The 22,871-nt window shown below is 42.9% G+C and overlaps 1 protein-coding gene across 1 annotated transcript in view; it reads right to left on the reverse strand.

Annotated features, from left to right (window-relative positions):
- The window catches only part of ric1 (RIC1 homolog, RAB6A GEF complex partner 1), a 46,444-nt gene extending 23,790 nt beyond the window's left edge, over positions 1-22,654 (reverse strand). Inside the window, exons 1-2 of the mRNA XM_029125089.2 lie at positions 22,040-22,654; positions 14,094-14,201 (exon numbers count right to left, since the gene is read on the reverse strand). Coding sequence (XP_028980922.2) covers positions 14,094-14,201; positions 22,040-22,180 — 249 coding nt within the window. The 5' untranslated portion in view covers positions 22,181-22,654. The remainder of the gene's footprint in view (positions 1-14,093; positions 14,202-22,039) is intronic.
- Positions 22,655-22,871: the final 217 nt, after the last annotated feature.

Raw genomic sequence — 22,871 nt, forward strand, 5'->3', positions numbered from 1 at the left:
TACGGACACACTGCTGTCGTAAGTTAGATGTTTTGCTAGAATTTTTTATTCACAGTACACCCTTGTATGTGAAAATCCAAACTTCTCCTCTACCTATGAAATGCTATGACCCATCTCATGAGCTCTAACTATTAAACTGTGTAGAAAAATCACTTAAATCGTGATAACTTGACATTCACAGGGCGGAAACAGCTCTAGATGCTTCTACAAATGTCTATTGCTTTATATATGCACTGGCAGATGCAACCAATGACATGCATAGGTGGTGTTGCTGTGTATTTTGTATGGGCTCGTCTGCACCCATTTTTCTGGCACTTCAGTGTAGATGTACACTGAAATTATATCCTTTCAAATTGGAAAACATGCAAATGGCTTTCATTTTGGAATAGGGTGGAACTGTATCGGAATCGACAGTCAACTGCTGCAGGCCAAACAGCCTGAAAAGTCTAACTAAACCAAGGCGGGAACATTTAATTTTCGAGGAATGGTTTTGCAGTTCAAAAAAATTATGCAAGTGGGACCGAGCCAGACCTCTCCTTGCATAGTTAATCTGCCTGACTCCACAAGATGTTCACCTCTAAGGCAGACCTCTGTTGGCAGCTGTAGCTTAATATATAACGGAGATTATGTCAGATCAGGGAGGGCGGAAGGACTGTGTTGGATATGGAGCAGTGGGTGAACTAAATCTATACACTGCTAGGATTCTGAGGAAAGACTGCCAGAACTCCCTCATGACTCCTTCACAATGAGGAGTTTCTTTACAACAGGGATGGACTCTGTTGCCTGGGTGACAGGAGAGCCGACAAAAGATCTGACAGACTATCAGACTCTGTTCTATTAAGCCTATTTCCTATCACATATTTGAATGCATTGACACATGCTGAACACAGAGTTCTGAACAGTTCCTTTTAAGTCCCCTGACTGAACAAGTATCAGACAGGAGAGGAGAAGGGAAAACATTTATTAAACATGTGCGGTCATACACACGACAGGCAAACTCAGGCTAACTGTGTCTCTTGTCACATGCATATTCTGCGTACTTCCATTTACTACTGAAGAAAAGCACTGAATGGCATTCAGAGGGGAACTGGGCTACATACAGCTCTCACAGCAGGCTCCTCCATTGGAGATGCCCTAGTTATTATAATGCAACAATTTCCTCATGCAGTGAATTCCAGGCACATCTGAGCACACCAGTGAACATTGCAGCTGAGCTAAGGAAGACTCTCTGCATGAACTAAGCCAACTCGGGTTCATTCAAAAAAAAAAAAAAATCCATGTGGGAAGTTTTAAATCTACTCACTTCTTCATTCCAAAACACGCAGCAATGTTTTGGATACTTGAAAACTTAAGATAAGTCACTTCATCTGACTGTCAGTGTTATTAGAATTAACACACCTAAATAAACAAAAAACCCAACTCCTACTGAAGACCTTAAAAAAAAGGAGAGATACTACTGCAGGGATTTTCCATGGTTACAATGGACAGCAGAACCTATGATGAACCTTATCTTGAAAACCACAAGGTTGTACTTAAACTCTCCACTTCTTACAGTAGCAGCCAGCCACTGAACCACTACCATGGACATGACAGTAACTCAAACAAAACAATGGTATTTCTTTGTAAGCAACTTATTTCATTGGCGCACTGGGGGAAAAAAATAGAACTGACACTCAGCCTTGCATTCCGTTCTGTTCTTTTATCACCGTGACAAGATGCACAGAATACATTGTTCAGACAGGCGGAACTGAAATGCCAAGCAGCATCTGCCCATCCAGTTGTTGTCACTTAAAGGGCATTTTGCAATTGCAAGCCTACATCCATATTTTATATTCTGTATTAACAAAAGCCTATTCTGTTATATACATTTTCAGCATTTTTTCTTATCTGTTACTGGACAGGAAAGGTGAAAATGTTAAAGAGCAGGAGGCCATATTCAAACCCACACTCCAGCAGTACATGCTGAGCAGGGAGTGGCCAAAACCGGTGTACCAACCCATGCCACAAGATAACGTCATTCCCAAATAGCTCAACATTTTCAAATTATATTACACTATGCATATCTGATCAATTACTAGCCGTTAAAAGGTATATCTGTAGTAGTGTTTCATTGTTAGAACTGAAACTGGGTAAGATTTTCAATTAACGCAATGTATTTACATGGTAAATTAGCGCCAACATCTCCACAACTGCAATATTTGTAGTCACAACAGTAGACACGTCTCACATTCCAAAGCTACCCCCCCCCCCACCACCATCCCCAGCAGCACCTTCTGCCAGCTGTATGCCAATAGTTAAACACTGTTACTGTATCACATTATTGCCTGTGGGGAAGTTGAGAATTTGAACATCATGAAACTACCCAGTGAAGTTTCCTTCTTGACATTTCTCACGCATACTGACGCCTTTCATACTGAGGAAATACCCTGCTGTGACTCCCTTTTGCCAACTTCTACTACAATAGGTTCATGCTAATAACATTTTTGCACAATCTGCGTTGGCCATAAAACAAATCTAATGTAAACAAATCTAGGTGAACATCTAAATTGTCCATAGGACACTTTCCTCAGATACCTACCCTGGTTCACTGGTGTGTGAATACAATGTGTCACTCAATCTGTATTGTTGACACATGAGCAGTAACGCTTCCTGTTATTTACATATTTAGCTATCAAGCTAACTTCTAAGATATTTCATAAATAACATCCTAAACATCTTTGCTAACTCCCCCTGACCAATGGTGTGCTTAATAAACCTACTGCCCCAAAAGTATCAAATATTAGTCTGCCAGAATATTTTCTTGTAAACAACTCATTTGATAAGATGTGCACATTGAAGCAACTGCTAATTTGTAAAAACCCATGACAGCAAGCCTAGCTGACATGAAAACACTGTGGCTATGGATTTAAGTGTCAAAATTGAGATACCCAATGATACAATTTAGCACATCAAATATGCTTTGGATTCAGTTGCCTGGGTGACAGGATAGCCGACAATCTATCAGACTCACAAGTGTGCAGGTGTGCACATATTCACAAACAACAGAGACACAGACTAAGTCTCCTCGTCAGCTGAATATTCTGCAAACTTCCATTTACTACCTAAGAAAAGCACTGTATGGCATTTAGATGGGCATTGGGCTACACACAAACAAATGGCTTAATCAACTAATAAACATACAGTCCGAAGTACCAAAAACAGATCCAAAGTACCAAATATCAGTCTGCCTGTCTATAAGCATGTTTTCTTATTAACAACTCATTTCTGAAGATGTGTACAGTGCAGAAGGCAACTGCTAATTTGTAAAAACCCATGCCAGCTAGCTAAGGTAGTTACTAACTATGCAACAGCACCTAGTCAGCTATTAATGTAACATCAATACCATTGTGGGTTGCACTGGTTGGTGACATCCCTAACCCTTTTCCCTTTTGTTTAAGATAAGATTTAACTGCCTGGCTCAGCTATATCAATAGCTAGCATGCTACCTGTCATAACGCTCATCAAACAAAATAAATGCAGCTCATTGTAGGTCCAGAAAATACTGTATTGATCTCAGTTAGGGTCTTTGTATGTCAAAATTGAGATTCCTAATAACACCATTTCACTATTTCTCAAATACCTGAAGCCGATTATAGAATTGGGAATAGTATGATTAAGCTTGGTACCAGCTTAAAAAAGGTTGATTTATTAATCAGTGCTTATATTAATGTTTTATTTTATTAAAATCAAACTTCAGTCCATCAAAATAAATATGAAATACAACAAGAAAGTTAGCCAACTGTCTAGCCCAGTTTCCTAAAGCAACCGCTAATATTTTAACAGCTAAGGCAAGGCGCACGTTTTCCACTCATCGCAAACTTTGTTGGTGCGATACATTCATTCAGGTCATTGCAACATTTTGTTAAATTGTCATTTTCTAGATAGAGGCACTATCCGACTAATTTGTGAATCATATTAAGAAAGGACTGGAAATTGTGGATATGGAAAGGTTTGGCAGTGGTATTAACGTCCAAAAGGCGAATTATGCCTCACAATCTCAGATTCCCCTAAAAGCTGGAAATTACGCTTGTGGGGGACCCCACTCAAAGTGTCTGAACTCTGATGCTTTACTGCTGAGTGTTACAGGGGAAAGCAGAAAAATGTGTGACATTTGACAGGGACTACCTTCAAAGGGTTTTATCTTCATCTGAGGTGGGAAGAGGAGCCTTCTGAAAGCATACAAATACAAAGCATTGTGGTCTCCTCCCTCTGGGTAGATAGTAGTGTGTGTGTGTAAAAAGAGGTGGGCCTTTTATTCATATCCAGGACACACTCACAGCAGCCAGATACCTTCACCTACCAGTCTTTGTTCTTTAAACATTCAATTCAAAGACATAAAAAAAAACCTTCATCAACATTAAATAACTTGCAGACATCTTCTGGAAAGGTGAGGAGGGGGGCATCAAAGAACTAGGTGTTGCTATTGGAAACAAAAAGAAAAGTAAACCGAATAAATGCTCTGCAGCACACCTCACACTTGGGCAAGTCTGAAGGACAGCGATGTTTAGTATGGAAAAGAAAACCACAAATGTGATACGTTCTCAAATTGTACAGGCACTTACAGTGGACGCCAGGACTAACATAGCCTTGGCTCCATCCTAACTACACCCAAGCACGAGAACCAACTGAAGTACAATGTTTCCGGGGAGATTTTTTGTGAGCCAAACACTTGCTCTAATGGACAAACAGGGCAATTCTGAAACCAGGATAGGGGGGTTCAATTTCCAAGACCACCCATTCAAAAAAAACAATGCACCCTTTCTGCTAAATGGCATCTGACCAGTAACCAAAAAGGTGCTGAATTGAGTGCCTGAGCCAGCAAGGTTTGATACCAGATTTGTGTCTAAGATTAAAAAAAATATATAAAGCAAACAAATGAAATATAGATATACATGGAGCAGGACAAGCCATCATAGGTCACCAGTAATTCTACACTGAGAATACAGTGCGAGTATTTAGGGCTAGTCCATATGTACATGGGGATTTAAAAAAAAAAAAAGTATTTTGGCAAGACTAAAGCAGCACTATTTTGGCTACGTCTGCCATTGTACAAAATTGACTCATGTAAATAAAGATAACTCTGACATCAAACAAAGAAGATAACGGTGCACAGTCTGACGTTACAAGCCAACATCTCAGTTTTCCCTGTCTTCTTGGTGACTATGGTCCCAGCTGCCTTGAGATCATTGACAAGATCCTCCCGTGTAGTTCTGGGCTGATTCCTCCCTGTTCTCATGATCATTGCAATTCCACGAGGTGAGATCTTGCATGGAGCCCCAGACCGAGAGATTGACAGTTCTTTTGTGTTTCTTCCATTTGCAAATAATCCCACAAACTGTTGTCACCTACTCAACCAAGCTGCTTGGTGATGGTCTTGTGTAGGTCTACAATCTTGTCCCTGACAAACTTGGACAGCTCTTTGGTCTTGGCCATGGTGGAAAGTTTGGAATCGGATTGATTGATTGCTTCTGTGGACAGGTGTCTTTTATACAGGTAACAAGCTGTGAATAGGAGCACTCCCTTTAAGACTGTGCTCCTAATCTCAGCTTGTTACTTGTATAAAAGACACCAGAAATCTCTCTCATTGAGAGTGGATCAAATACTTATTTCACACATTAAAATGCAAATACATTTCTAACATTTTTGACAAGTTTTCTGGATTTTTTTATTGTTATTCGGTCTCTCATTGTTCAAATAAACCTACCATTAAAATGATGGACTGATCATTTCTGTCGGTGGGCAAACATACAAAATCAGCAAGGGATTGAATAATTCTTTCCTTCACTGTACCTGCCTGCCTCCCTCCCTCACTCTCTCTCTCTCTCCCCCTCCCCAAAACTTAAAGGAGAGTTCTAGATCTCCAATTACAGATAGAGCTAGCTTGTCTGAGTCTAAGGTAGGTTTACGTTCACAAGTCGTACATCTGGAACACAGCTGTGCCTCCTGGGAGCTGCGGTCCGCTCTCCTCCAATTTGGGTTTTCCAGCAGGACTGTGTGTCCCTGCAACGAAACACTATATAGCTGAGGGGAGTTCCCTTGGGTTTTTATTTCCAGATTCTCTGAGAAAAACATCAGTATGAAAAGCCACAGGCTGAAGTAAAAAAGGCTTGATAGTCTGCAGTGAGACACTACATTAGCATGCTTATCTTGTATATTTGTTGCGGTTGGATTATAAAAACCTGATATTGAAAGAGAAAGCAGATATTTATCAATTTAGACACAGGGTCCCAACAAGATCTGGCATCCGCATTTAACACCACCCATCTAAACTGCAGCTCCTTGATGAGAGCCTGGGGGCCAATTAGGGATAACGGCCTTGCTCAGGAACATAATGACAGAATTTTCATCTGTCCGGCTCTGGATTTCAAACTAAACCACTGGTTGGATCAATGTTTCCTCTGGGAAATTTTCATAGCGTGGGGGGGGGGCGTACTTAATATTCCTAGTTGAGGGGCATTAAGGGAGGGGCACATGCAAGTAGCTAGATGCCCTTCTCCGTTTGCCCCATCTGTTCTTTCCTTTATTCCTCACATTTCTTTCTATTCCCTCCTCCATCCATTCTCTCCGTTTCCTATTCCTTCCTCTCCATCTCTTCTTTACTTTGTTCTTCTCTCCTTTATTCCTCTTCCATTATCTCCACATCTTTTTCCCTCTCCTCTCTGCCATGGTAGGCTACTAATCTGTTTCTCCTAATTAATAGAGCTATTTAGGTTCAGAGAAACAGACATTAGTTCAGACTTTCATCAGAATAGCTGAAGTTACATAACACTATTGTCCCTGCTCCCTGTTTCTCTATGGCTGCAACAGATAAAATATCTCAACAAACTCACATTAAAAACGGATCCATTTATGTCACAAATAAATATTGGATGAATAACTAGCTAGCATGGCAAAATAGTACTGTTTGCTAGCAAAACCTGTTTTGCCTTACATCATTGTTTCTTAATATAACCGGGGATAAAATTATGGCAGGAATATTGATCGCTACATCAAAACGAAGTGAGAATAACTTGTTTTAACTCAAGTTAGCTAATGTGTGTTCCTATGGTGGTCTTCCTTCTACAGAGACGGATACTCTGAAATAATGTTTTGCCCACCGGGAGAACATAGCGCGGTGCTCACAGGCAGAAAGACGTGGTGGTCAGGACATCTATTCTTCTCCTTTGAGACTAACTCTCATTACGGCTATGGATCTGGGTGAGGTTGGGAATGTCTGAGGGGGGAGATGGTGGTAGACTACGACTGATGGGGGAGGCGTGGGAGAGAAGGGTCAATCCTGTAACAGCACAGCAGTTTCTCGCACTGTGCTTCTGGAATGAAGGTGGCGCAGCGTTCCCAGACAAAACATTTTAAGTTGGTCCTTTTTTATCTCTCACGTTATAGACTGAAGGAAAACCCAAACAAAGCTTGACTGCACAGCAGTCTGAACAAAAAGAACTATGAGGTCTGCAGATATTGACTACACAAGGTTTTGGAGTCAGCTTTCCTCAGTCTGCCAGTCCAATACAAGACTGTCTAAAGACAAATGAATGAATCATTATCTACACGTCCGGATTTTCTTACCTTGGCTGGACAGAGACAGAGCAAACAAATTATTTCAACATTGGCATGCATGTTTTCCGAAAGAGCATTATCTCTGAAAAATCTCTTATGGGTGTTATCATAATATAAAAATACTTAGAATGAGGCCATGAACCTTACGGTTGAGAATATAACAAATGAAAGACTAATCACAAGAGAGAAAAATAAATAAGCTGCTTGGAAGAGCAGAATTGCTCCATGGCAATTTTAACATAGTTAACTAACTTAGCTGTATCATTGGGAGTAATTGAAAGAGACTAAAGAAATAAAGGTAGCATTAAACATCAGTGTAGCAGATATTTTTTCTCAGGAAGCATAGGCCGAACCTTTCCACTGATTCTGAGTTGTAAGTGACATTTCAGATAGACAACGGCTGTGCTCAGATTGATTTTATGAAGTATAGGGATCGGCGTCATCATGCCTCACTAGGCTAACAAAGCTTCAGTCATTACCTCTTAATCCGATCATAAAAAGGTTCAGCGACGGCTTTCTTGTCCCAAAACATTGTCTAATCTTGAAGATTATGAATGCATCCACAACAGAATGAGTGATCACAGAGTCACACAGACAAGAAATTCAGGCGAAACAAACCCAAGAAATGTTGATCTCATCCAAAACTGAAACTCAATGCTCCGACAGTGATTTGTGGTCATAGAAACAGTACTTAGAGACAGGAAGGAGAGTCGGTTGACACCAACAACAAGCTAATACGAGGAAACACTATCTGAACTGCAACTGAATGTTCAGACTGAGCTTATAAATATTTTCACTACGAGGATGATGCAGGCTTGGATCCTTGCTCTTGCCAGGGCTTCCAACCCCCACTTCTCCAATGTTCTCCTTGTCCGTTTGAAACTTTCAGAAAAGCTTATGCACACGTTGATGAATGCATCTGAATGAGCCTGCAAAAATCGTCAGGCCCAACGAGCCAAGCACAACAGGAAATGACTACAGGAGGTAAAAATCCTGCTTTGAATTGAAATCTTAGCCTGGCAACACTAACCATGCCAGTTACCTTCCACTTAAAAAGAACAGCCAAGAGCCATAAGAGGCCAAACATTTAATTCCAGACGACTTTTAACCACATCGGCTACTTTCATTTCTGTCTGGAGGGAAGACATCCATCAGAGGCAACAGCGTCGTAGTGGAAGTCAGTTCTGGAAAGGCAGACTAAGCTGCAGGCAATAATGCCATGAAATTTGGTTTTCATGCAGGGGACTAAGATGATTAGGGGCAATTAGGACTAAGATTCCATTAGAACTAATATTCCATCATGCTGTCTGCCTGTCTGATGCTGCGAAAAAAATTCTATAATTCACCCTGTGATTTTTCTCTCTGCATCACGTCTCAGAGCAGGGGTTCGTAAACAAAAAGGGAATTTTGGCAAACAGACAGGTTGCATCCTAAGCAGCATTCTACTGGGAACCTGGACGAAAGTAGCGCAGTATGGACGGTACGGGGTGCCATTCAGGACCGCACTGACAGACCGTTCTTGGCCTTGCCTCTGAAACCTCGTCCCTGACTGCTTTGTTGCCATTACGTGAGTGACATATAGCAAGACAGGGTTCCCGCATCAACCTGAAATCTACCCTTCGCCCCTGCGAAACGCCTGTCTTCCGTTGCCGGGACGACGTCCAGCCAATAGAATGGAAACACAGGGCTCAGGTTTCTTTCTGAGCAGCCGTGCCGACAGAGAGGCAAGGGTCACTGGCTGGTGCCATGGGCTGGAATGGAAAACAAGGACTGTGGCGTGTCCTGGACTAAGTAGGGCAACGCTGAGGTTCACATTGGTCTAAATATTGAGTCATTCGTACAAATCTCTATTAATGTCTCATAGGCAACAGGACTGCATCAGCCCATTTTGTCATGGCCATTTATTAATCAATGTGGAAAATAATTCAGCTGTGAAAGAACTAGAAACTGAACCACAATGAAAATAAGGAACCCAACCAACACAGTGAGTCAAAGCATGTAACATTGTGTGTGTCGGCCAACAACACAGACAGACGCTTTTAGCAGAACTGAAACATCAGCTGACCTCTGACAGACAAACATCAGCTGACCTCTGACAGACAAACCACTAAACCTCTTGAAAACGGCATGTAGATTTAACATTAGCAGCAGTTATATAAGCGCACCGCAGCAGAGAAATTTAGGTGAAGAAAGTAAAAAGAGATTTTCCTATTAAACCTTAATATGATTTTTAAACCATATTTGGCTGATTATTTCTAATTATTCACAGTAATCCATCTGAAAAATCAAACAAATGTGCAAACATGCCTAAGGGGGAATACAGAAAAATAAAATCTCTTGATTTTACTCACATAAATGTAGCTCCTATCCTGGCAGCATTGAGCGGGACAAGATTAGACTTCTGACCAAATTAAATAGATTTGAGGAAAGGCCCAGCGACCCATTATTCCAATGCATTCCTCTTTGTCTGCCAGTCTGTTCCAGGCACCCACGGACACCCACGGACACCCACGGACACCCACGGACACCCACGGACACCCACGGACACCCACGGACACCCACGGACATCCACGGACACCCACGGACACCCACGGACACCCACATCAGTATTTATTTATACATTTATGGCATTGGCGGCCATCCGTTTGTCATTGCAATTGCAATTCAAGACCGCGTTATGATTATTATTTTCAACATATTTTTTTGCTGTAGTAGGAAGTCCTTCCTCTCCTATTGGCTCTGGAAGTCCAAAGCCAATAGGAAGGTCAGCTTGATAGGCCAGAGCCATTAGGAAGACTAGAATGACCTCACCTGAGCTCCCATTTGCCCAGGAACAGTCAATGTTCCCAATGAGTTTCTGTTAGAACTAACAGAGCTTCACAGTCTTCGTAACAATGATGTAAAACACACGGGACAGAGCCAGAGAAACAATGCTTGCATAAACAAATTGAATGAAACCCTACACGTGTGTGTGTGTGTGTGTGTGTGTGTGTGTGTGAATAGCTGAGGTTTCTGCATCCTTTATTACTCATCAAATCCCAACTATAGTTAGCAACTACTGTGGGACACAGTCTGTTAGTTGTGCCTGCAGGCAGAAGATCAGGACCTGTAGCAAGACGACAACAGCACTGCCTGACTCTGCCCCTCCTCCCAATGAGTGGCAGACAGCAGTTGTTGCGTGAGGGCAGATCCGTTCAGAGGTATTTGGTAGAAAGTCGGCTACTTACTTAAAAAAGCTCAGTTTTTCCCCCGGCGCTGCAAAAAACAGCTTTTACAGAGGCATGTTGTTGCCATGGCAGCCAAATTAACTCAAGGCCAGATCGGCAGCGGCGGCGGAGCGGAACACTGTTGCTTCTCGCTTCCTACAGAACGGCTGTCGGTCTCAAGAATGGAAGAGATGCAACACTTCTTAATATCGGCACGTTTCAGTTGGAGCAACCCGGGGATGTTGCCGGGACAGCCGGCATTCGTCTCCAGGGCTCACAGAAGAACGGGCCATTGTCAGTGTTTCCATAGCCCGGAACCATAACCAACATGCATCGTTGTCGCTGCATAGAATCCATGATAAGAGTATGTCCATTTGAAGTGAATTCGTGGCTAGCAACTCGAGGAGGTGCTTTCCTCGAGATGACACATGGGGACTGACTGTAGGTCTGTGTCTCGCACTCGCAGTTTGACTACTTTCACGCTCCCGTGCTAAACCAAAGCCAACTGTGCGGTGCTGGCTGGGCTATTTTCACATTACTCGCAGTGCGGCTCACTCTTGGCGGTGGACTTGGAGCAGCAGAGGAATTCCACTGCAGGGGAAATTAGAGGGTGGCTGGGCTGAAGGGATCCAACCACACGCTAATGACCTAGCTGAACCAAATTAACCCCACTGTCGCTGGGGGCCCCTTCAAACACACAAAGGATTGCATAGAGATGTACATACTGTAAAGCACAGGATAACAGAGGGAGAACTACAGAGACAGACAGCGAGAAACAGTGAGACAGCGAGAGAGAGACAGACAGCAAGAGAGATTCAGGGATAGGGACATGCTAAAGATGTGGTTCTATCACGAACCCCAGAGGGCCTCCACCTGCACCTGAATATTCTGGAACAATATTACAAGAATTGTGCCCTTCCAGTAAATCTCAACAAAACAAAGATCATGATCTGACAGAAACCAGAAAAGGAACCAGGCAAGCTAAGGGCCCATAAACGTTGTTCCCCATAGCTATATTCAAACCGTGGTCTCCCACATGAGAGGCAGTGTTTTTAACCAATACACCATGGTGCTATACATTAGCCCAATCGCTAGAAACCATTAAGCATTGTGTTAAACTGACTAACGTTTCTTATTAAGTTTACCTCCAACACAAATAGCATCTATGAACTGTATGGCTTTTACCACTGGCCGTTTTAACAGCTTATTAGCCAGTAATAGGCTTACTAGTATCTAGGGCTTACTAGTATCTACTAACTTACTACTTGGAATAGCCATAAGAATTGAGCAATTGCTAGTAAGACTGAAGATGAACTTTACACTGCCAAAACCATTTCATTTCATGGCACAACAACGTTTGTTTTTCTTTCATTCGTGAATGACATTGATACAATAACTACCAATATACAGTGGGGAGAACAAGTATTTGATAACCTGCAAAATCGGCAGTGTTTCCTACTTACAAAGCATGTAGAAGTCTGTAATTTTTATCATAGGTACTCAACTGTGAAGAGTACCTATAATAAAAATCCAGAAGATCACGTTGTATGATTTTTAAGTAATTAATTTGCATTTTATTGCATGACATAAGTATTTGATATATCAGAAAAGCAGAACTTAATATTTGGTACAGAAACCTTTGTTTGCAATTACAGAGATCATACGTTTCCTGTAGTTCTTGACCAGGTTTACACACACACACTGCTGCAGGGATTTTGGCCCACTCCTCCATACAGACCTTCTCCAGATCCTTCAGGTTTCGGACTGTCGCTGGGCAATACGGTCTTTCAGCTCCCTCCAAAGATTTTCTATTGGGTTCAGGTCTGGAGACTGGCTAGGCCACTCCAGGACCTTGAGATGCTTCTTATGGAGCCACTCCTTAGTTGCCCTGCCTGTGTGTTTCGGGTCGTTGTCATGCTGGACCCAGCCACAACCCATCCTCAATACTCTTACTCAGGGAAAGAGGTTGTTGGACAAGATCTCGTGATACATGGCCCCATCCATCTTCCCCTCAATACGGTGCAGTCGTCCTGTCACCTTTGCAGAAAAGCTTCCCCAAAGAATGTTTCCACCTCCATGCTTCACGGTTGGGATGGTGTTCTTGGGGTTGTACTCATCCTTCTTCTTCCTCCAAACACAGAGCGGCGTTTAGACCAAAAAGCTCTATTTTTTCTCATCAGACCACATGACCTTCTCCCATTCCTCCTCTGGATCATCCAGATGGTCATTGGCAAACTTCAGACAGGCCTGGACATGCTCTGGCTTGAGCAGGGGGACCTTGTGTGCGCTGCAGGATTTTAATCCATGACGGCTTAGTGTGTTACTAATGGTTTTCTTTGAGACTGTGGTCCCAGCTCTCTTCAGGTCATTGATCAGGTCCTGCTGTGTAATTCTGGGCTGATCCCTCACCTTCCTCATCATCATTGATGCCCCACGAGGTGAGATCTTGCATGGAGCCCCAGATAGAGGGAGACTGACCGTCATCTTGAACTACCTTTTTACGACATGTTTTGTACATGTTGGATAGCACAGCTTATGAAAGATATGGTCGCGATGGATAAGTGCATCTTCTGTCAAGAGTTTTAACGCTCCACTGTAGCTATGGGAGCCGCGATGTAGTAACAAATGGCATCCATTATTTCTTACCATCTTCTTGAATTATTTTCATAATGTTTAGCATTGGGAAATGCTTGTGTTATCGACACCTGCTTTGTGGAGGCACTTGTTGCTGGGCGCTTGTCAGTCTCATTTTTTGAGTCATGCACGGTTCATATTTGGTAACGTGGTTGTGCTCCAAGGGTTGAAACAGATTGGTGGTATTAACTTTTATCGCAGAAACCGTTTTTCTGCTGGGTTTACATGGGACTTAATTTTGTTAGGTGTCATCTTTACTGAAGCCAAAATGTGTCCATCCTGATCCAAAATAGCATGCACCGATGCGTACTTCGAACATCCACCAGAAATAGTCGCAATATATCCGTAAACAGTTTTATTTTGGACTACAACGTAGCTACTCAGGGCTGTAGCCTGTAAAATGTTTTTCTACCCGAAACAAATCCTCACGCTTTAACAAGGGGAAAATCACTCAGTAAGAGACATTCGCTCTTCTAGGCAGGCTCCGCTTATGTGGTCGGGCAAACACATAGATGCCAGAAATAGACATATATTCATATCCTCGAACAACACCATGGTTGAACAGAGTGACAGACAGCAAGAGAGAGACACAGACAGCGAGAGAGGAAAGGAGAGACGAGAAACGACTACAAACAAAAGAGAAGGCATCGCTTTACTCACCGCCACTGCTATCATGGAATCATCCGGCTTCCATTCGGCCTGCTGATAGAAGCCAAACTGGGATGCTGCCTTGGCTGACTCTATGTAGCTCACTATCAGAACACTGGGCTGAAAGAGAGAGATATTAGAGTTAGTGAGATCCTCCAAGGACAATACAGAACTTGTCCTATATACATTTCTACAGCTGAACTGTTAATAGAGTAATAGAGTTGCCAGCCAATGCAAGTCAAGATGGCTGCCTGTCAGGGCTGTTCATTTGGCCCAAACAGCATGCAAACGACCTACGAAATAGTATGCGGGGTGGCGCAGGCCACATCAACGGGCAGAGAAATAGCACGATGGCCTGGTTAGTGGTCAACATTCGCCACGGATTGGTCATAAATGGTGCCATATTACCTTTGTAGGCCCCAACTATTGGCTATGGAACATGGAGTCAAAGTACAGCACTATAGGAAAGAGGGCGTAGATTAGGACAAATGCCATGTCTCTCAAGGCAGATTTGAATTAGATCTGACACTAGCTCAGGGTGTGCAGTAATTGTTCTACATTATTACCGTCAGGGCCTGTGGTGAGACGGGGATGCAGTTCGAGCCGCACTCTTTTCAGAAGAAGCTAGAACAGTCAGCACGGTCTGTATACCACAGAAGACGCCAGAACAGTCAGCACTGTCGGTATAGCACAGAAGACGCCAGAACAGTCAGCACGGTCTGAATAGCACAGAAGACGCTGGGCTGCTGAGGTTGGAACTGTTGGCTCTGTGCCAGAGGGAGGAGAACCAGAACATTTAAAACAGAAACACTGCTGTTGGCCTACGCAGCATTACTTTTTTCAAATTAGCTTTGCACTCTGGGGGCCAGACAGAGCTTTGAATCCAATCTTTCCAGTGTCCTTCCTCCACAGGGGAATTCAATATGATTTAGCCTTAGCTACAGTCTAGTCTTCCAGTCTAATCACAACCAGAGTGAATCGAACAGTTACACTTCTGGACAGGGCACATTGCCCCGCCGCCGAAAACACAATTAATCCAACTGAATCGCATCAGAGTTTCAAAAAGTCTACATTACACAATACTTCATCCATCAGATCAACGTCACAGGCTGTTGCAAACGAGGTATAAGACTGATAACAATCTGGGGCAAACTGCTTTTCACTGAACAGTGGGCTGACCTGATTCATATCACTGTTGTTGTTGTTACGTGTTGTTTGAAAACATCTGAAGCCTAAAACAAAACATCAAACATTAGCTGTGAATCGCCAGGGACCTCAAGATACAGTAAAGATACAGGACATAGGCGCTGATAGAATATGTATAACAGCTTGTTTATTCTATATGTATTGCATAATTTCTAAAAGGTTGTCTCATCACTTGCCTGCTGAAGACAAGTAAAAACCAATGGAAATTGATCACTCATGAAACAGAAGGATTGAAAACAAACAGGCCCTTCTAGTGTGGGTACAGCCATCTAGTGCAAAAATAACATTGGGATAGTCAAAAGGATACAATAAGAAAAATATCCTGATATGGAACTGCATGGCTCTTTCATCACTACAAAGCACACAGGCAGTGATGCAGTGAACAGCAGAGAGTTCTGCTGTGTTGACTATATGATGCATGAACACAGGACTTATCAGCTCCATTCTGGAGAACATCTGATCTGATCAGCTTTACTCTCCATCACACACACAGCTGTATCAATTAGGTAATCGGTCATTTCAATTCATTTCAAATCCTGAAAAGGACATTTAACTAAATCCAGATTTAAATGACTGTCATTAAGTTTGCATTCCCCTGCAACAAAAACATAACTTTCCATCTATAACACTAAACGCAGAACATCTCTGCAGTAAAATGTGAGATCAATCAGTTTCACGTTAAACAGACAGTCACCTGTACTTGGTTAGTTTAAGTATAACTGCCATTTAGGACTCGCAGAAACGGTGAAGACCAGGAAGAGCAGGAGGACCAAAAGCAATCTATTGTCACGCTGGCCGTATTCAGCTACGGTCGACAGCAGGAAAAGGGCACATCATATGGCACCTTTCTCATTAAGGCTATGAAATGCCAACCAATACACTTTCACAACAACACAACATACAATGTAAGAAATAAAAGATGAGGCCAGAGCCAGGCTCATGTTGAGGAGCCCAGGCCGCAGACCAGTAGTTAGAGAGGCCCAACTGACAGTCAACAAGGTCAGACAACCTGAGGCACAACATACGGTAACAACAACGACTCATGTACACACACACTGTAAACAGGGAGGGGGTGGATGTAGAAACTAAATTTGGGTTAGCGTTTTTTGCAAATGAGACTCTTACATGTGGGGTATGTCTAACAAGAAATCCGGTATCTAAACCTTGACCGGATTAATTCAACGCAAACCTGGTTGGTTCTGGCAACAAATGCTGTAGAGCTAGATAAACGCCAAATTGGCAACTTTAAGCAGTCATTTTCACTCATAACAGAATGGTGAAAAAGGACCTGGTTGGACAAGGGATTCTTTTTAATGAGGAGCACTGCCAGATCTGAAGCTCAGAGACACAGCGACTTGAATATAATATAACAGAAGTGGATATTCAACTCATAGCTGGATCGAAGGCAGTAGGTGCAGACATCGGAAGAGAGGGAATGAATTTAGGGAGCTGGTGCTAGAATGCCTCCTTGAGACAAATAATAATACTGTATTGAGTCAAACGTTGACAGGAATGGCTTAGCCTGATAAATGGCGCTCTTCCACTGCATGGTGGTGGCTCAACGCTACTCGCCCCGACTTGTTTGGGAGCTTTTCCACCGCTCAGTACCAGCTTTACTTGGCCCGGTGTGTTTTCCATTAAATATAGTACCCTGTACCCACCCATAGTGACATCACAGTGACTCCACCTCCAACGTGACACACACAGGAACAACTATGGAGGATATCGTACAAGTACACCTGATACCAACGAAAAGCCGGCATTTGCCAACTAATATAAACCCTGCAGTGAACAGAAAAATCGATTGAATGAACGCCATCAATTTTATTTTAAACTGACAAGCTTTGAACATTAAGTGGCAAATCAAAAGTAAACTAAATCTGGTTAACATGGTCACAGGCTCTGTTTGAATAACAGTGAAAAAGTATAAGAATCGAATTATCGCCCTGCAGTAGAAAAATGACATAACTGCGATGTTCGGTTAGATTTAAGAATATACACTTAACACCAACACATTTAAACCAACCTACACAACCCCTCCATCCCCATTAAAAGGTATAAATAATTGCCTTATTAATTGCAGGCTATAATACCACACCGAATTACTCAAGAGTAGCATACTGTACACGATACTAGCATACTGTACTACTGATAGTAGCCAGGAAGAACGAGTAACATTTGTCTTAATACATTGCAGACTGCAAAGATCGCAGGCATTACTTGATATTACTACTTTGACCAGTGCAATTAATGCCAGTTAGCCTATGGAAAAACCAGAGTCTGGTCCTATGCACTGGCACTGATATTAACCCATTTCAATGCAAGGCCTCCTGGGACAGACCCGCAAAGACACGCCGTTCTAGTCTCATGAAACCATTCTCTGACACTGGAAGGCTAACAGCAGAACAGCCTGTTTTGCTTTGCTGCACTCTTTGAGTCACTCTTGTCCAATCAGATGTCTTCCGTGTTTCCACGTAACCTTTTGGTATTGCCTCAGCTCATTTGCAACCTCGACGGAGAAGCTCTCAAAGCAAGTTGAGGTGAGCCGGTACCATGCAGTGGAAAAGCTCTCAAAGCAAATAGAGTTGAGCCGGTACCATGCAGTGGAAAAGCTCTCAAAGCAAGTAGAGGTGAGCCGGTACCATGCAGTGGAAAAGCTCTCAAAGCAAGTAGAGTTGAGCTGGTACCATGCAGTGGAAAAGCTCTCAAAGCAAGTAGAGTTGAGCCGGTACCATGCAGTGGAAAAGCTCTCAAAGCAAGTAGAGTTGAGCTGGTACCATGCAGTGGAAAAGCTCTCAAAGCAAGTAGAGTTGAGCTGGTACCATGCAGTGGAAAAGCTCTCAAAGCAAGTAGAGTTGAGCTGGTACCATGCAGTGGAAAAGCTCTCAAAGCAAGTACAGTTGAGCTGGTACCATGCAGTGGAAAAGCGCCATAAGGAGCACTCAATGGATCTTATTCTCCTTGGGAAGGTGGGTCTTCGGCTCTGGGGACTTTTCACACACTTGCCACCCTCTTCGCTAAGGGAATGAAGTATAAACTCAATCAATCCCAAGGGAGCTGCCATCATCTGCTAAGCCAATAAACAACCCTCACCCTGTTGCGCCTCAAATTCCCTGATGAACCTTACCCTAACATGTCATTTCATTGTGATTGAGCTCATATGGAGAGCTGTCCTCCAAAATAGTAAAAAAATTGGGCTTGAGCAATTGGACAAGGACCTCCCACTTAGTGACCTCGCCACATAAACAACCCATTATATTCAGTCAGTATCAACTGAAGAGGGCCCAGGGGGTACATCATGAATTCTACAATAGCATTCAGAAGTCGGCAATCCAATGTGTGTTTTCCTAGAGTTCTGTGGTTGGTTCCCACACTTCGTGGCCCGTGCGAAGCAGAGGCACGGGGCAGAGTGACAGCAGGACCACAAGACTAAGCGCCCCCCTTAAAAGATTACTGTTCACCCATGGGCAGAGCCTGGCCGGGTTGGAGAGACGTGGGATTAAAGCCAGAGACTCGTAGGAGCCCGGGGGTGGGGGGTGACAGACGACTGATAAACGGAAGACAGGAGAGGTAAATGAACAAACAGGGAGAGCAGGAGGGTTCTCACGAGGGAAACATCTTTCATGAAGGTGAATGCAAACAGACTACTCCCAGAGTAGTGTTGGACACAAGGGACACGAGTCCATATGGCAATAAACCGCCGGCACTGCTGCAAAATTTAATATGATATGCTTATAACACTCCACCAACATCTTTAATAGGCTTCTAGTTTGATGGCTGTAGCCATCAACTGCCCCATTAACAGACACCCAGAACATCACATTTTAGTTCCAACTTCACATTTCTTTGTAGGCTATTTATAGTAATGAACAACATCAGCAAAATTCAAAAAATGGTTGGTATGGTCTATTTATTTTCAGTTTATCATCCCAGCTCTACCCAGAAATGAGCAAGAGGTGTTCTACTGAACGATTTCAGGTTAAAGGAGGGGCCCAATTCCTAGAGTATGCTAGGTTCAATCCAACCCCAATGTAGCACACAAGTCATTCTAATTATTAGCACACTGAATTGAGTTAAATATAACAGGCACTGACGATCAGGAACAGGCCTTTTTTAAAGTACACATACGGATCCCACTCCTCCAAACGCCAGGCCTCTTCCTGACACCACTGCAGTTGAAGGGGTGGGGGTCACAAAAGGCCACTGAGATGCAGCCAATGAGCAGTAGGACGACGAGCAGTGGGACGACGAGCAGTGGGACGACGAGCAGTGGGACGACGAGCAGTATGAACACAGCTTAACGAGAACTGAAAACCGAGTTGTCAACATTGTGAGGAAAAACCTGCTTGGTGGGCCACTTTATTTTTCAACCATATCTCAGTCCATCATTGACTGGCCAATATTGGACATGGATTTCCCAATACAGCTATAAGAGGTTTTTAACACACAGCAGATGGTAATCCACTCAGGCAAAGACAAGACTACTGATCTGCAGGATATAGCCAAATACAGCCATCATACACAATATCATGCTAATCACATAGACATTAGGCTATGTGTTAAAAAGGGAAACTCAACACCAACATACACTTGTAGTAGGCATGCGTCAGAGATGGATAACATTTTAAAACAGTTCATGTCAAGATAATCCACTAAATAATGAAAAGCTAGCAAACGGAGGAGGATAATTTAGATGCTTTTCCTGCCCCCTTCCTTTAGCTTCTGCATGATGCATTTCTTAAGCACAGTTATATTCAAGACTGTTATGTGGACTGGAATTAATTACATGGACATCCCCCTAACATTTTAAAACCAGCCCTCTGGAGAGCAGTAGCTGACTACAACATATCAACAGCGACATACATGAACAGGTGTCATTGTAGGCTAGAGAAAACAGGGCTAATAAACTATACAGTACCAAGCTTGTGATTTGGAAGGGGAGGTCATGTTTGAGCTAGACGCCACCCTGTGTATACACTCATTACATACTATCCGTTAAGTTTTAGGCCCAGCTTCTGAAGTTGACGTGATCAGATAGGCCTAAGTCTGTTAGTGCCTACTTCCCTTAAGGCTGGCATTTAATGAAGGCATGAAGAGTCTGGACACGCCTGGCTGCTTTAAAAGCAAAGATGCTACAGTAAAAGGCCTGCAACATAGCAGACCGTGGTCCTGGGCACGGAGTTAAGGTTAGCAGAGTGACCGCCTTCCTGTCCGGTGGGAACCTTTCCAGGATATCCTGCCAACTCTACCGTCTCCGGGGTTTACATTCTCAGACAAGTGAAACAAATAAAAGAGAACCACAGTATACTTTCTGTGAGACAAACATAGAATTACACTATTTATTCATTGCATAATGCAGATCTATCAAATCAAATTATAATCCTGATCCATGTGTGCAGGATAATTCTACAGATTGAGATAATTGTATTTGTTATGTACACACCAAGACATGGTAAACAAAATGTAGGTCTATTCCTCACACAAAACCAATAGTCTATAACAGAAACTAAAATGAATCCATGTGCACTGATGTAGTCACTAGAGATAGACATTCACTCTTAGGTCAGCTTATTAATTACTTTACGAAAATGGGTAGATTCAGCAGTGAGTGACGTGGCCGTGGTTTACTAGATAATGCAGGTAGAAAGGAAATGGTTTGATTCGGTTCGATTGAATGTTAGAATGGGTAAAACAAGTGGCCTATGTGACTATGAGCGTGTCATGACTGTCGGTGTCAGGCCAGTATCTCTGAAACCGCCATTCTGAGCTCGTCACGCAAAACTGCATCTACAGTTTACAGAAAATCATACGACAAACTAAAAATCCAGTTAGCGACGGTCCTGTGTGCGAAAACCGGTGATGAAAGGACAACTGATAATGGCAGGAATTCTACATGATAGGAAGCGGGTCACAAACAACAGAGCAGTACATTGGCGTGCGAAGCTGTCGATTAAAGTCTGCTCCTGGGGACACTAAATCCCCAGAAAGATAGTCATGGGGCAAATTAAATGGTTGGCCTCTGAAGTAACAGTGAGGTGCGAACTACCCTCGCACTAACTTTATCACCCAACGCAGAGTGATTCAACAGGTAACTGTGTGAGAGGCCCTCATTGCTATTACGGTGAGAAGAATGACGCACATAAAGGAATTCAAGTCCACGGAAACTCGTAATTTACACGTTATAAATAGTACACAACAATGGATCCTCTCCTTAGCCCGGCTCCATGCGACTGTGAAGGAATGTGTACAGTACCCGATCTATTTAAGAACGTTCTACGATAATATGATTACTTTAACACTTTAAACATATTAATCCCTCACATCAAATACCTTTCAAAACAAGAGTGAGCAATAACTGCAGATTTATTTTTGCCAAGTATTTACAGTAGCTATCCAGAGTGCCAGCCAAAGCATATTGTAACTACTGTACCTGTTTGTACAGCAGTTTCCCGGTAACGCAACGATACTGCACAGTTCGAATACAAATGGGCTAGTTTGCCACAGACCACATTGTTTATTTTTATATGAGCATTTAGCACATTAGCAAGTCCCTATGTGTATTGACAGCCATGACAGGTAAATATGCCGTGACAAAATCAAACTTAAAAGTAGATGACGCGGCAGCCAGATTGCACCACGGACAGGACTTAGCTAGTTTTGCTAGCTAATTGTGTTAGCTAACTGTATGTACAACTCCTAGCAAGATAGCGGCTAGTGCGGTAGCTAGGTCAGCTCATTGCTTTTTTGCTTACCCGACTAAACCAGACGCTTAGTTGAGTCTCGGACAACACAGCAAAATAAAACCTCTGTGAGCTGGGTTGAATATGAAACGGGTGTTCTTCACTTTTCAGTGGACACAGTAGCCTCCGGGGCCAGCCAGTTAAAAAATACATGACGGTCAGTCACTCCGACTCGACAACAATCCGTGCGTCAGGGTCAGTTGAATGGCTATATTCCCAACGTAAAAGAGACGACGTTATCGAATCTGTTCATGTAGTTTGTAGCCAAATCAACCCTTCATAAGATCAATTTGCAGTCCAGCGACCTTTGTTTTGATCCTAGAAATCCATTTGCGATTGAGATCCAACCAGACTAGCTTAGCTAGTACTGTACTATGCAACAACACTGCTAACTTGACATGGAACTGTGCGAAGCGCCTCTGAAAACAAATCGCTCGCGCACAAGGGACAGTAACTTAAAACATAAAGGGCAACAGCATTGACCAATCGCTTTCGTTGTTACAAAAGTCTCCTTTCTACACCTATCTCAAAAAACGATGACTGTTTTTATTTGTGAAAATACACCTAATGTTCTCTTCGGTGTCTCTCGCCGTCGCCATCTTTAGCGATTATACTTATCCTCGATATGATTCGCTAACCCAGAAGAGGCCTCCTTCGCCGGTAAAAAAAATAATCAAAGACAGTGCAGTAAGCGAGACAGACATTAATTGTTTTAATCCAGGCAGTACCACTCTGTCAGCCCAATAGCTAGACTTCAAAGGGCAAGCAGTAGAGCACAAAAACCATTGTAAACGTAACTATTAAAGTAATTTATTTTTGCTTTGTCATTGAGAAGCCTTATTAT

Source organism: Esox lucius, chromosome 14 (genome assembly GCF_011004845.1).
Source record: "Esox lucius isolate fEsoLuc1 chromosome 14, fEsoLuc1.pri, whole genome shotgun sequence".
Lineage (NCBI taxonomy): Eukaryota > Metazoa > Chordata > Actinopteri > Esociformes > Esocidae > Esox > Esox lucius.